This window comes from Carcharhinus amblyrhynchos, chromosome X (genome assembly GCF_965287045.1).
Source record: "Carcharhinus amblyrhynchos chromosome X, sCarAmb.v2.hapA, whole genome shotgun sequence".
Taxonomy (NCBI): domain Eukaryota; kingdom Metazoa; phylum Chordata; class Chondrichthyes; order Carcharhiniformes; family Carcharhinidae; genus Carcharhinus; species Carcharhinus amblyrhynchos.
In genome coordinates this window covers 16,908,243-16,923,806 of record NC_137359.1, presented here as the reverse complement: position 1 = coordinate 16,923,806, position 15,564 = coordinate 16,908,243, and the positions used below count along the sequence as shown (strand labels likewise).

At 46.9% G+C, this 15,564-nt stretch overlaps 1 protein-coding gene across 1 annotated transcript in view; it reads left to right on the top strand.

Annotated features, from left to right (window-relative positions):
* The window catches only part of LOC145361931 (transcription factor Sp5-like), a 45,639-nt gene extending 31,063 nt beyond the window's left edge, over nt 1–14,576 (top strand). Inside the window, exon 2 of the mRNA XM_080217915.1 lies at nt 13,632–14,576. Within this exon, the coding sequence (XP_080074041.1) occupies nt 13,632–14,576 (945 nt within the window). The remainder of the gene's footprint in view (nt 1–13,631) is intronic.
* The last annotated feature ends 988 nt before the right edge of the window (nt 14,577–15,564 follow it).

Here is a 15,564-nt window from a genome sequence, read left to right as displayed (position 1 = left end):
GCATTGACCATGCTAAATTGTCCCTTACTGTACCCAAACAGGCACCAGGGCACAGCAACGAAGGGATTTTCACAGTAACTTCATTGCAGTGTTAATGTAAACCTAAGCTTTAAACCCGGGTCCCTGGCACTGTGAGGCAGCAGTGCTAACCACTGTGCCACTCCATGGATTACATCCACAACAGCTGAGGTTGCCCTCATCACCCCCAAAAATGTGTATTGCGGAATTTCGTTATTTTAATGACTTGGGGGAGGGAGGGGAGGAATGTGGCAAATATTAAAAATGGAACTTTTAACCTGATTTGAGTTTGTAAGGAAAGAAAGACAGGGAGGGGGGTGGGGGAGAGGTGGGAGGGGTGGAAGGGCAAAATGATTCTTTGTGCATGTGTTGCTTTTCACTCTCAACTGAGTTTAAAATCCACTTCAAGTCTTCAATTATCAGTTGAAGTGCAGAGTGTTGTGAATGAGGGTGATTTCTTGTGGGGCAAATCAAGCCAATTCTCCTTGTGTGCCGAGATCCTTGGCATAGCGTGCAAGAAACAATACTTTTCACTGTATCCCAATATATGTGACAATAATAAATCAAATAGTAAGCTGATCTTTCTCTACACCCTATCTGTAACTGTAACACTACATTCTGCACTCTCTCCTTTCCTTCTCCCCTATGTACTCTATGAATGGTATGTTTTATCTGTATAGCACGCAAGAAACAATACTTTTCACTGTATCCCAATACATGTGACAATAGTAAATCAAATCAAATATTAAGTTGATCTTTCTCTACACCCTATCTGTAACTGTAACACTACATTCTGCACCCTCTCCTTTCCTTCTCCCCTATGTACTCTATGAATGGTATGTTTTATCTGTATAGCACGCAAGAAACAATACTTTTCACTGTATCCCAATACATGTGACAATAGTAAATCAAATCAAATATTAAGTTGATCTTTCTCTACACCCTATCTGTAACTGTAACACTACATTCTGCACCCTCTCCTTTCCTTCTCCCCTATGTACTCTATGAATGGTATGTTTTATCTGTATAGCGCATAAGAAACAATACTTTTCACTGTATCCCAATACATGTGACAATAATAAATCAAATCAAATATTAAGTTGATCTTTCTCTACACCCTAGCTATGACTGTAACACTACATTCTGCACCCTCGCCTTTCCTTCTCCCCCATGTACTCTATGAACAGTATGCTTTGTCTGTATAGTGTGCAAGAAACAATACTTTTCACTGTATCCCAATACATGTGACAATAATAAATCAAATCAAATCAATTCCTCCGATGGTGAGGGACTTATTCTGATCTGTCTGAGGGTAAGGGGGGTGGTGCAGGGAGGGGGGAACAGGGAGAGGAGAGGGGGGAGAGGGAGGGGGGAGAGGGAGGAGGGGGGAAAGGGGGGAGGGGAGGAGGGTGCAGGGGGGAGAGGAGAAGAGGGAGGGGGAGGGGGGTGGGGAGAGGGAGAGGGAGGGGGAGAGAGGGAGGGGGTGGAGAGGGAAGAGGGGAGAATGGGAGGGAAGCAGGGGGTAGAGGGAGGAGAGGGGTAAGGAAAAGGGGAAGTGCAAGGCATGAGGGAGGGGAGGGAGAGGGGAAGTGAGGATGGGAGAGGGGAATTGGGGATGGGAGAGGCACCCCAGCCCCAACACATACACATTGCTGCAGTCAGCCTCTCCCTGGGGGTCCCAAACATTTCAAAAGCCCGGCGTCTGATTGAAGAGAGCTCTGACCAATCGAACCACTGAGAGGCGGCTGACTTCAAAAGCCTTGCTTCTTATTGGCAAAAAACTTTGGTGTTGGGGGAGGAAAGGATGAGATTGTAGCGGGCTCAGCTCAGCTCAGCTCAGAGCAGTGACTCTGTTCACAGCTTCCAAACCCCAGTGGCTGGCGAATGCTTCCAAGCCAGGAGCAGAACTGATCTGCTCAATGCAGGTGAGTTTCATTTCATTCAGTGTCAAGTTGGAAAGACATTTCTTCCTAGTTTGTTTCTGCTGATGTTTGTTTGCGAAATGTATTCTGGAAATAGTTAAATCAAAGTGTATTTTTGGTTTGCTTTGTATCAATTTGCAAGTATTTCTCTCTTAAGCTGTTTTAATAAAGTTTTTGATCTTCTTGTCAATTTCCGCCACTTCCTTAGATCCTCAGATCACAGGCTGGAATTTTTGCTGCAGCTGTGATTTTTTTTAATCCTTTCTCCTTCTAAATAATTGTATAAACGAGCCTTAATTACTAGCGAGAGTCAAAAAGGGAGAGTGATGCTTTAAATGGTAAAAGTGTATTTTTGCAGTATATTTTGAAGAATGAGTTTATGGAGCCCCCTTTGTAATATCTTTAAGAATTGAGTTTATACAGCGCCTTTTTTTTTGCAATATACTTAAGAATGAGTTTAAATCGCAATATATTTTTAAATGCGTTTACATGGTGCCTTTGTTGCATTGCAGTGTTATATTTTTAAAAATGCGTTTGTATAGCGCCTTGGGGAGTCCGAAATGAGAGACTTTTTTTCAAGTCCCTTTTTACGATTAAATAGTTTTATGAATCAAGCCTTTGCTCTTCCTCCTCCAGACTCATCCCTTCTCACGGCGTTTTTTGCCCACGGATACTATTACTAAGGAACAACTCAGGAAGTTACTGTGTCCCCTTTTTCAAGAACTTACCGGTTTGGGAGCAATGTTGCCAACTTTAGAATTGAGAATCCTGTTATTTAAATTACATGTAGGCAAAAACACACACTTAAGACAACTGCAGAATGCATGTTGTTATTAATTTCTTTTGTTTTAAAGATGTACTTTAAATTTGTAAAAGCTATATTACACGAGAGGAGATTCACCTGGGGTGTCTCAGCAATAAAGAGAGGCTGAGGTTCCCCTTAGAGGGGAAGGGAGCATGATTGAGATGTACAAAATTGAGGGATCACAGAATCCCTACAGTGCAGAAGGCCATTCAGCCCATCAAGCCTGCACTGACCACAATCCCATCCAGCCCCTCTCTGCATAACCCCATGCATTTACCCTAACTAGTCCCCCTGATACTAAGGGACGATTTATCATGGCCAATTCACCGAACCTGCACATTTTTGGACTGTGGGAGGAAACTGGAGCACCCGGAGGAAACCCACACGGACCCGGGGAGAATGTGTAGACGCCACACAGACAGTGACCCAAGCCAGGAATCGAACCTGGGTCCCTGGCGCTGTGAGGCAGCAATGCTAACCCACTGTGCCACCGTGCTGCTGATGTAGATAGTTCCTTCCTCCCTCCCTTTTTCCCCTTTTAGTCGAGGGGTCAATAAGCAGAGGGCAGAGGTAAGGGGCAGGGGTTTTGAGGAAATTTTTTTTTCACCCAGAGGATGGTGAGGATCTGGAACTTGCTGCCTGTAAGAGTGGTGGAAGTGGGAACCCTCATCAACATTTAAGAAGCATTTAGGTGAGCACTTGAAATGCCGTAGCTAAAAGGGCTACGGACCAAGCGCTGGAAAATGGGATTGGAATAGAATCCCTGCAGTGCAGAAGGAGGCCATTCAGCCCATCGAGCCTGCACTGACAGCCCCTCAACCCCCCCTCCATATTTGCCCTGCTAGTTCCCCAAACCCTACAATGTAGAAGGAGGCTGTTCAGCCCATCTACCTGCACTGACGACAATCCCACCTGCGCACTGTCCCTGTAAACCCCCGCCCCCCACATAATTACCCTGCTAGTTCCCCTGACACTTAACATGGCTAAGCAACCTAATCTACACAAATAGATAGGTGCTTAATGGCGAGTGCAGTCACAATGGGCTGAAGGGCCTCTTTCCGTGCTATGTGAGTTTGAGTTTAGGATAAAATGCAAAACAGATCAATTTCTTTCTACGCAAGATGTGGCATTTGAGGTGCCTCGCTACACTTGGGATTACAGGTTTACTGTATTCATTTGATATTAAACATGGTGGCACATTGGGTTAGCACTGCTGCCCCACAGCACCAGGGACCTGGGTTCGATTCCCAGCTTGGGTCACTGTCTGTGTGGAGTTTGCACATTCTCCCCGTGTCTGGGTGGGTTTCCTCCGGGTGCTCCGGTTTCCTCCCACAGTCCAAAGATGTGTAGGTTAGGTTGGTTGGCCGTGCTAAATTGCCCCTTAGTGTCGGGGGATTAGTTAGGGTAAATGTGTGGGGTCACGGGGATAGGACCTGGGTGGGATTGTGGTTGGTGCAGATTTGAAGCGCTGATTGGCCTCCTTTTGCACTGGGGTGGGGTTAAACTTACAGGTTTTAGGCCTTCGGAATTAAACGAGGATGGGAGAAAGAAGTCCAATGTATGCTTTTAGTAATAGTGTAGATTCTTACAGTACAGAATGAGGCCATTTGTGCCTGTGGATAGCTCTTTCAAAAGGGCCTACATTCAGGTCCCCAGCTCTTTGCCGTTACCCCGAAGTTATCTTTCCCCTTTTTTTTGAGGCTGTATCGAGTTCCCTTCTGAAGGAGCACTACTTATTCCTGTAAATGTTCTGAGTATCTGTCATCCTAGCCTGTATTTCCATTGTTAAATACCTAACAATATGATAGTGTAACAATAGTACTCTGTTGTGACTCAACTGCCCTCCAAGGGCAACTAGAGATGGGCAATAAATGCTGGACGTCCAGCGACGCCTATGTTCCACAAACAACTTTTAAAATAAAGGGTGACTACAGTCTCACATTGGCCTCCGCTAACTCTGAACAGGAATTGAATTTGCCACGTTGCCTAATCACCAGGCTGTCAAAATCCCCTTTTCTTAAAAAAAAGTATACATTTTCCGCAACAAATTGCCATCAGTTACAGTAGTCCCGAGTTTTTTAATCCTGCTGTTGTGGGAAAACCCCCTGGAAACTCATTTTATTAAATACTCCTAATGTATTGATGCAAATCGAATATGAATGGTAGAGTCCCTACACTGTGGAAGGAGGCCATTCAGCCCATCAAGTCTGCACCAACCACAATCCCACTCAAGCCTGTCCCCATAACCCTGTACACTTGCCCTAGCTAGTCCTCCTGGCACTAAGGGGCAATTTAGCATGGCCAATGCACCTAACCCACACATTTTCGGACTGTGGGAGGAAACGCACCCAGACATGGAGAATGTGCAAACTCCGTACAGACAGTGACCCAAGTCAGGAATTGAACCTGGGTCCCTGGTGCTGTGAGGCAGCAGTGCTAACCACTGTGCCATCGTGCTGGTGGCTGGATAGATGTCCCTGCTTCTGTGAACTGTGTGGTTCTCAGTTAATTGTTCTAATCTGTCCACAGCTCCCAATATAGTGTGACTGCTGATCACCTCACTTGGGTCACCTGTTTGCTGCATTGGGTTGATGGCACTCCCCCACGCTTGTCGGTCATCTTATAAGTTTTATTTTCCGATTCCCTTGTTGACCTTCCATCTCTCTGCTGCCTTTTTATTTTCCACTTATTGCACTCCTGTTTGGTCCCCCCCCCACCCCAGGATAGCTGTGCTCCTCTAATTCTGTCCTTTGGAGCATACCCGATTGTGATCACTCCCCCGATTAGTGGCTGTGCCTTCGGTTGCCTGGGCCTAAATCTCTCGGTCCTCACTCCGTCTCTCTCCTCTTTTTAAGATGCTCCTTAAAACTGACCTCTTTAACAAGGCTGTGTTCTCAGCCCCCTACTATACTCCTTATACACCTCTGACTGTGTGGCCAAATTCCCCTCCAGTTTGCTGATGACACCACTGTAGTGGGTCGGATCTCAAACAATGACGAGACAGAGTACGGAATGTGATTGAGAAACTGGTGTGACAACAATAATCTCTCCCTCAATGTCAACCAAACAAAGGAGAGTGTCATCAACTTCAGGAAGTGTAAAGGAGAACATGCCCCTGTCTACATCAATGGGGACAAAGTAGAAAGGGTCGAGAACTTCAAGTTTCTTGGTGTCCAGATCACCAACAACCTGTCCTGGTCCCCCCCCACGCCGACACTATAGTTAAGAAAGCCCCACCAATGCGTCTACTTTTTCAGAAGGCTAAGGAAATTTGGCATGTCAGCTCCAACTTGCTCCAACTTTTACAGATGCACCATAGAAAGCATTCTTTCTGGTTGTATCACAGCTTGGTATGGGCTTCTGCTCTGCCCAAGACCGCAAGAAACTACTAAGGGTCGTGAATTAGGACCAATCCATCACACAAACTGGTCTCTCATCCATTGACTCTGTCTACACTTCCCGCTGCCTCGGAAAAGCAGCCGGCATAATCAAGGATCCCACGCACCCCAGATATTCTCTCTTCCACCTCTTTCCATTGGGAAAAAGATACAAAAGTCTGAGGTCACGTACAAAGAACAACACAGCCTGGGAAACAGGCCCTTCGGCCCAACGAGCCCACACCGCCATTTTAACATTGAGTCCCCTCTCCCATGACCCTTGTCTATGCTTATGGCATTCCACATTGAGGGAAGACTAATTTAAGGACAATTTGTTACACCAATCAGCCTAAGAGCACATCTTTGGGGTGTGGGAGGAACCCGGAGCACCCAGAGAAAACCCACACAAACACAGGGAGAATGCGCAAACTCCCACAGACACCGGCCCAAATCCATGTATCTGCACAGCAATCAGTGATAGTCACTGAGCTGTCGTGTTGCCCAGCATCTGGTCCAGTTTAAGCGTACGCTAACGACATGAAGCACTACATACCGACTGACTCGAGAACAGCTTCTTCCCTGCTGCTGTCAGACATTTGAATGGACCTACCTCGCATTAAGTTGATCTTTCTCTACACCCTCGCTGTGACTGTAACACTACATTCTGCACGTGTTCCCTTCTCTATGAACAGTATGCTTTTGTGTGTACAAGAAACAATACTTTTCACTGAATACTGATACATGTGATAATAGTAAATCAAATCAAAAGTCCTTTGTTTTATAATGTTCCTGCGAGGTGTCTTGGGCATTTTTATGATGTAACAGATGCTTTATAAATATAGTTTTGATGGTTACATTTCCCTCTGACACAATTTGTTATTGTCACATTATCTTGATCCAGTGGGCTGATGGAGTTTAATTTTGATAAATGTGAGGTGATGCGTTTTGGTAGATTGAACCGGGGCAGGACTTACTCAGTTAAGGGTAGGGTGCTGGGGAGAGTTACAGAACGGAGAGATCTCGAGGTACAGGTTCATAGCTCCTTGAAAGTGGAGTCACAGGTGGACAGAGTGGTGAAGAAGGTATTCGGCATGCTTGGTTTCATCGGTCAGAACATTGAATACAGGAGTTGGGACGTCTTGTTGAAGTTGTACAAGACATTGGTAAGGCCACACTTGGAATACTGTGTGCAGTTCTGTTCACCCTATTATAGAAAGGATATTATTAAACTAGAGAGAGTGCAGAAAAGATTTACTAGGATGCTACCGGGACTTGATGGATTGAGTTATAAGGAGAGGCTGGATAGACTGGGACTTTTTTCTCTGGAGCGTAGGAGGCTGAGGGGTGACCTTATAGAGGTCTATAAAATAATGAGGGGCACAGATCAGTTAGATAGTCAATATCTTTTCCCAAAGGTAGGGGAGTCTAAAACTAGAGGGCATAGGTTTAAGGTGAGAGGGGAGAGATACAAAGAAGCCCAGAGGGGCAATTTTATCACAGAGGGTGGTGAGTGTCTGGAACAAGCTGCCAGAGGTGGTAGTAGAGGCAGATACAATTTTGTCTTTTAAAAAGCATTTAGACAGTTACATGGATAAGATGGGTATAGAAGAATATGGGTGAAATGTGGGTAATTGGACTAACTTAGGGGCTTAAAAAGGAAGGGGCAGCATGGACAAGTTGGGCCGAAGGGCATGTCTCCATGCTGTGAACTTTGACTATGTATTCCAATACAATGGAAAGTATTGTTTCGTGTGTGCTGCACAGGCAAAGCATACCATTCATAGAGTACATAGGGAAGAAGGAAAGGAGAGAGAGTGCAGATTTAGTGTTACACTTACAGATAGGGTGTAGAGAAAGATCAACTTGATGTAAGGTGGGTCCATTCAAAAAGTCTGACAGTGGCAGGGAAGAAGCTGTTCTTGAGTCGGTCGGTACGTGACCTCAGACTTTTGTATCTTTTTCCCGATGGAAGAAGGTGGAAGAGAGAATGTCCGGGGTGTGTGGAGTCCTTAATTATGTTGGCTGCTTTTCCCGAGGCAGCGGGAAATGTAGACAGTCAATGGATGGGAGGCTGGTTTGTGTGTTGGATGGGGCTACATTCACAACCTTTTGTAGTTCCTTGTGGTCTTGGGCAGAGCAGGAGCCCATACCAAGCTGTGATACAACCAGAAAGAATGCTTTCTATGGGGCATCTGTAAAAGTTGGTGAGAGTCGTAGCGGACATGTCAATTTTCCTTAGCCTCCTGAGAAATTAGAGGCATTGATGGGCTTTCTTAACTATAGTGTCGGCGTGGGGGGACCAGGACAGACTGTTAGTAATCCAGACACCTAGAACTCTTGACTATTTCCACTTCTTCTTCATTGTAGGTTGGTGGGGGCTGGCGGGAAGGCAGGAGAATGGCACAAAGCCATAATTCTTGTTTTGGAGAGCTGGTGCAGACAAGATGGGCTGAATGGCTGCCTTCTGCGCTGTGACAATGCTCTGATCTTGAAAAGTCTTGCGTTTCGTGTCCCTAACTCAATATGTTGTCTTGGAATAGGCGTCCTTTATTCTAGCCTCATTAAAATCTCACTAGGGATGAATGAACCAATGATTCCAATGTGTATTAAGTTGCTTTTTACAGCATGATATCCCACTCACACAATACCCACATCCATAGCAGGCTTATTTTATTTGTTGCGATTATTGGATCCATGTTGACTCCCCCACCCCCCCCGACTGCACAGTTGCTAAATGGGTTGCCCAACGCAGTACTGAACTAATGCTGTTCAAGTTTTAGCTTTGCCCTGGGGTATTGTCGAGATATAAAGTCCTGGGGGACGCAGCGTTCATGCGGGGGGTCGGGGAGGACTAAATGTAAGGCTATCACGGCCTATTGCTGTCCCTGTCTGACCCACATGTGTGCATCACCGGCAGGGCTTATGGGTACAGGTACTAACCCAAAATGCGGAGGATCTGGCTGATTTTTGAAAGGTAATTAACCAGAGAGGAAATTAGATTTTGTTTTTCCTTTTTTTTTTGAGGTGATCTGGAAGACGCTGCCTAAAAGGGTGGTGGAAGTAGATGCAATGGTAGCTTTTGAAAGGAAATTGGGTACGGCACAATGGTTAGCACTGTTGCCTCACAGCAGCAGGGATGCAGGTTTAATTCCCAGCTTGGGTCACTGTGTGGAGTTTGCATGTTCTCACCACGATGTTTCCTCCAAAGATGTGCAGGTTAGGTGGATTGGCCATGCTAAATTGCCCCAGGTGGATTAGCCATGGCAAATGCACAGTTTTACGGTGATAGACCAGTTAGCGTAGCACCAGTTAGTGGAAAAATGCTGGAATTTATTATTCACAAATTCTTAACAACATGTCAGTGATTAGTACTGCTGCCTCTCCATGCCAGGGACCTGGGTTCAATTCCGGCCTTGGGTGACTGTGTGGAGTCTGCATGTTCTCCCCATGTCTGTGTGGGTTTCCTCCAAGTGCTCTGGTTTCCTCCCACAGTCCAAAGATGTGCTGGTTAGGTTGATTCGCCATGTTAAATTGCACCCGAGTGTCCCAAGAGTTCAGGGTCTTATGTGGATCATGGGTTAAGGGCTGATGCGGGCCGAATGGCCTCCTGCACTGTAGTGATTCTATGAAAGGAGCCTGTTCTCTCACAAGGTTACGTAGTTGGAGTCAAATGAGGTATTTTTCTCTTTATTCAGGGGGTATGGGCGTTGCCGATTGGGCCAGCATTTATTGCCCATCCCTAATTGCCTCCGACAGCTTGCTAACCATTTCAAGAGGGCATTTTTAAGAGTCAACCACATCGCTGTGGGTCTGGAGTCACATGTGGGCCAGACTAGGTAAGGACGGCAGATTTCCTTCCCGATGAATCAGATGGGGGTTTTTACGATTACCGACAAAGGTTGTCATTAGGCGTTCGAATCCCATGGGATTCGAACGCCTAATGACAACCTTTGTCGGCAATTGTAACCTGGTCCCCCAGGCCATCACCCTGGGTCACTGGATGAATTGCCCAGTGACAACACCACTAAGCCAACACCTACCACAAATCTTCCTTTGAGATTTGACATGCATATAGATGGGTCTAATCCTAGTCTTATCAGAGAGCTGCCTACATGCCCCTTAGCAACAAGGGCTAATGATTGGAGTGCATTGCGAATCGGGAACCCTGGCTGATACTGATTTTTGCTGCCCCATGAAATGATTTGATTTATTATTGTCACATGTATTGGGATACAGTGAAAAGAATTGTTTCTTGCGCACTGTACAGACAAAGCATACTGTTCATAGAGTACATAGGGGGGAAGGAAAGGAGAGGGTGCAGAATGTAGTGTTACAGTTACAGCTAGGGTGTAGATCAACTTAGTGCAAGGTAGGTCCATTCAAGGGGATTAAGGGTTATGGGGAGAAGGCAGGAAAGTGGAACTGAGCCACGACAGATCAGCCATGATCTTATTGAATGGCGGGGCAGGCTCGAAGGGCTAGATGGCCTACTCCTGCTCCTATTTCTTATGTTCTTATGTTCTTAAAAGTCTGGTGGCAGCAGGGAAGAAGCTGTTCTTGAGTCAGTTGGTACGTGACCTCAGACTTTTGTATCTTTTTTCCGACAGAAGAAGGTGGAAGAGAGAATATCCAGGGTCCTTGATCATGCCGGCTGCTTTTCCTGAGGCAGCGGGAAGTGTAGACAGAGTCAATGGATGGGAGGTTGGTTTGTGTGATGGATTGGGCTACATTCACAACCTTTTGTAGTTCCTTGCGGTCTTGGGCAGAGCAGGAGCACAGACCAAGCTGTGATACAACCAGAAAGAATGCTTTCTATGGTGCATCTGTAAAAGTTGGTGGGAGTCGTAGCGGACATGCCAAATTTCCTGTGCACTTGAGGCCAGCTGGCTGTGACTGGTTCAACGCACGCTGGCAATTGATTGGACTGTGGGCCATGAAGGCATGCGAGGGATGATTTTGTTAATATCTAACTCTTAGCTATTTCAGGTTCCATTCTAATTCAAATACTGTCTTGAGTGGATTATTTTTCCAATCTGTTTCAATGATATATTTCTAAAAGGTGCTCGAGTGGCAAAGTCCAGAATGAATGAAGCATCATTAAGATTCAAATCCTGCAAATTGTAGAACCCCTAAGGTGCAGAAGGAGGCCATTCAGCCCATTGAGCCTGTACCATCTCTCCAACAGAGCATCTTACTCCTGGCCTATCCCCATAACCCCACACGTTTACCCTTCTAATCCACCCTAACCTGCACATCTTTGGATGCTAAGGGACAATTTAGCATGGCCAATCCACCTAACCTGCACATCTTTGGACACTAAAGGACAATTTAGCATGGCCAATCCACTTAAACCGCACATCTTCGGAGTGTAGGAGGAAACCGGAGCACCTGGAGGAAACCCATGCAGACATGGGGAGAATGTGCAGAATCCCCGTAGTCACTTTCACCCAGTAGCGTTCACTTCACCACATGTAGAAATCAGAATTGTTTAAGATAAAGCTACTTTTTGAAACAGAAACGTGAACGTCACTTGCTAATAGATACAATCGGCTGACCCTAGGAACACACGTAGGCTTTTTAGCAACTCGAGCCTGTTCCATCATTCGAGACCCTTTGGAAATGCCGGCATTCTCGAGCTGCCTTATCTTTTTGATTTGACAATATTGTGTAGGTTACGCTCAGCAGACTAATCAACTGTCTGCAGATGGCAGGTACGTGCTCTGTTCCTTCAGAAGCAGACTGAATCTGCGGTCATTGGGTTTGGAGGTGCATGTTTGGAATCTGTATCCAAAATTTGAGGGAAGGGGAGGAGGGGGTGGATTCATTCCATCAAAGACACAGGCAGCAGGGTGGCACAGTGGTTAGCATGGCTGCCTCGCAGTGCCAGGGACATGGGTTCGATTCCCGGTCTGGGTCACTCTGTGTGGAGGCTGCATGTTCTCCCTGTGTCTGTGCGGGTTTCCCCTGGGTGCTCTGGTTTCCTCCCACAGTCTGAAAGACATGCTGGTTAGATGGATTGGCTATGCTAAATTGTCCCTTTTAGTGTCAGGAGGATTAGCAGGGTAAATGTGTGGGGTTACGGGAATAGGGCCTGGGTGGGATTGTGGTTGGTGCTGACTCGATGGGCTGAATGGTCTCCTTCTGCACAGTAGGGATTCTATGAAGCGTAAGCTTAGTTCAAGTTCTACCCCTTCCTACCTGAATTCTAACATCATATTAATATGCGTTCATTGGCTCATAGGCAGTATATTTAAAATTAATTTTGTACTCCTGAATCTAGTTTAAGGCAATTTGCACTTATTTTAACAAGCAGGATTTGTGCGTTGGTTGCTCTGAATAATGCCTGATATTGACCCTCATTTAACCATTTACCTATTTGAACCTGGAGCCCCTTTTTGTCCTCCAACCTCTGTTTTATTCTAGATAATATAACTTCCACACTCTTGTTCTCTTGCAATAAAATTGTGGGTTTTGCCGGACTGAGGTTCCATTCCAATGAATTGAAGGAATTTGCTTAAGCAACTATTTCCATGTAGAATCTCTACAGTGCAGGAGGAGGCCCTTGGAGTCTGCACTGACTCTCCAACAGAGCAGTGTATCCCTGCCCTTAACCCCACGTATTTACCCCACTAATCTTCCCCCTAACCTACACATCTTTGGGACACTAAGGGACAATTTAGCATGGCCAATCCACCCTAACCTACACATCTTTGGGACACTAAGGGACAATTTAGCATGGCCAATCCACCCTAACCTACACATCTTTGGACACTAAGGGACAATTTAGCACGGCCAATCCACCCTAACCTACACATCTTTGGACACTAAGGGACAATTTAGCACGGCCAATCCACCCTAACCTACACATCTTTGGACATTTAAAGAGGCAATTGAGTTCAATTTTTTTTATTATGGTCTGTGGTCCCAAATAGATGGTGTTGCCATGGGGATCCCCTTCCAGGCCCATTTTTGTCACCTTCCACAGAAATGTGTCTTTGGAATGAAAGCCACCCCCCACCCCCACAAGCACCTACCCCTCTCAAATTTTGAATAAGTTTGCTACATTTGAGCCTGCAAGGAAAGAATCTCTTTCCCCACCTGAATGGATTCCATCCTGTGTACAAATTTAGCCGCAAAAGGAAGTAGGTCAAATGAGCTCCCTTTCTGCAACTTACCCGTGCTGTCCTCTCCTGCAAGCTCACTGTCGTTGTTCAATATACAGGTTGGGATTCCTACGCTTCCTTGTGTTATAAATCTGCCGTCCTTACCCCGGTCTGGCCTACATGTGACTCCAGAGCCACAGCAATGTGGTTGACTCTCAACTGGCCTCGGGCAACTAGGGATGGGCAATAAATGCTGGCCCAGCCCGTGACTCCCATGTCCCACGAATGAATAAAAAAAGGGTAATTAATATAATTTAATGGAAAACCTTTTTGTTTAAGTGACTTGTTCTTCACTCAATTCCAAACGTAGCGGAATTTGATTTTGTTTTTTTTTGTTCCTTCACAGGTCCGCACCCCAAATTGTTCTTCTGTATCTGGAACTTGTCTGTCCATGTTGGCAGCTACCTGTGGGAGAGTCGGACATGTTGGGCCAACCTCTGCGGACTTTCCCGCGTTTCAATATGATGCGTCTGTGGAGTCCACCTCCGGAATGTTCCAGTTTTGGAGCAACGACGTGTTTGGAGGCTCTCCCACGATGCCGTTCAGTCCTCCAAAGGCTCCGTACTCGTGTGGGACGGCCCCCTCGATGAGGGGCTCGCGTGATCTCCCTCTGACCCCTCCCGCGGAATCTGTCTACACTTTTGAGCTATCTTCCGTGAAGATCTTGACTTCTTCGGTACCAGCCGGTTCTTATCCGGAGGCGAACGGGATCGCTCCGAACTTCCCCAACTTCCTTCCCGGCTCTTCCGCCTTGCAGTCCAGGCACGTGTCTCCCGGCCTTCCCGACGATATCCCTTGGTGGAGCACGCAGCAGCCCAATCCCGCCAACCCTCTCCAGTTTGGGAGGCCCATGATCTTGAGCCATCAAACCCAAGCGGCGAGCTCGTCCAAACCCCTTCTAAACTGTTCCAGGCGCTGCCGGAGGTGCCGGTGCCCCAACTGCCAGTCGCCGGGCAACGGCGATGGGCAAGGCAAGAAGAAGCAGCACATCTGCCACGTGCCGGGCTGCGGCAAGGTCTACGGCAAGACGTCCCACCTGAAGGCTCACTTGCGCTGGCACGCCGGGGAGCGCCCCTTCGTCTGCAACTGGCTCTTCTGCGGGAAAAGCTTCACCCGGTCCGACGAGCTCCAGCGCCATCTCCGGACGCACACCGGGGAGAAGCGCTTTGGCTGTCAGGAGTGTGGCAAACGCTTCATGAGGAGCGACCATCTTGCCAAGCACACCAAGACCCATCAGAACAAGCGACTCAAGCTTCAGGGTGTGACCCCGGAGAACTTCAAGAAGGAATGAGGGCAGCGAGGGAGACTTTTTCTGCCCCCCCCCCCTCCCCCGATGGGCTTAGCTGGGGAGGGACACTACCGAGTGGCAGAGATCTGAGGTTGGATCCCGAGGTCCTTGTGGCTGATCTCAGCTTTGGGGGGGGGCGGTGTGGGAAGGGGTGCTTTATTTGGCCTGGGTGTCCCTGGGCTGAAAGGGGAGGGGGTGGGTGGAATCGGCCATTTTGGACCATTGGATGGGATCTTGATTGTGCCACTAAGCTCCCTCCAGCGGCATACGCTCTCTCTCGGGCAGAGTTGGGCAGGATGAGGGCCCAGGTGGCTGGCAGTGCCCGTAAAACATCAGTCACCGCTTTTGGGGAAGGGTGGGGATTGGCAAAGGATGAAGAGTTGGAGACTTTTTTTTTGTGTGACGCGGGAACAAAAATGAGGGATAAGCAAAGAGGATATTCCGACTGAGAAAGAGAAAACTATGTAACTGTCTTTACACACGGAGAATTGGAAAGAATATTTTATACATCTAATTGGTTTAGGAAAAGGGTGCATGGTGACAGGATGGGGGATGGTCGGCTGAAGGGGAAGTGGTAGTATCTGACAACAGAACTCTGTTCCCATCTGAATCCAAGCATGTCCCAAATTACAGACAAACCTTATCCTGACAGACCATCTCCATCTTGCACGTTGACCATCTGAATACCTATGTATGTTCTTGGGCAACGTTCCTGGAATTGGACTTTTGTTTTTGGAAGGACAAAGATTTGCTGCCGTCGTGTAAGCGGAGATTCATTTTGTGATTGCGCTTGTCCACTTTTCTTTTTAATTACAAAGTGATTCACGCCTGATGAAATTGTGTGACTAGATTCCACATCTTGTGTTTGGACCATCTAAAGCTGCTTTAATAGATGAGGGAATGCGTGCCAGGTATTGTACATCAATAAAATGGTGCAAATCACTTCTCTGAAACCTGTCGGGTATTTTTCAGTCTTTGTGCTGTTTACACG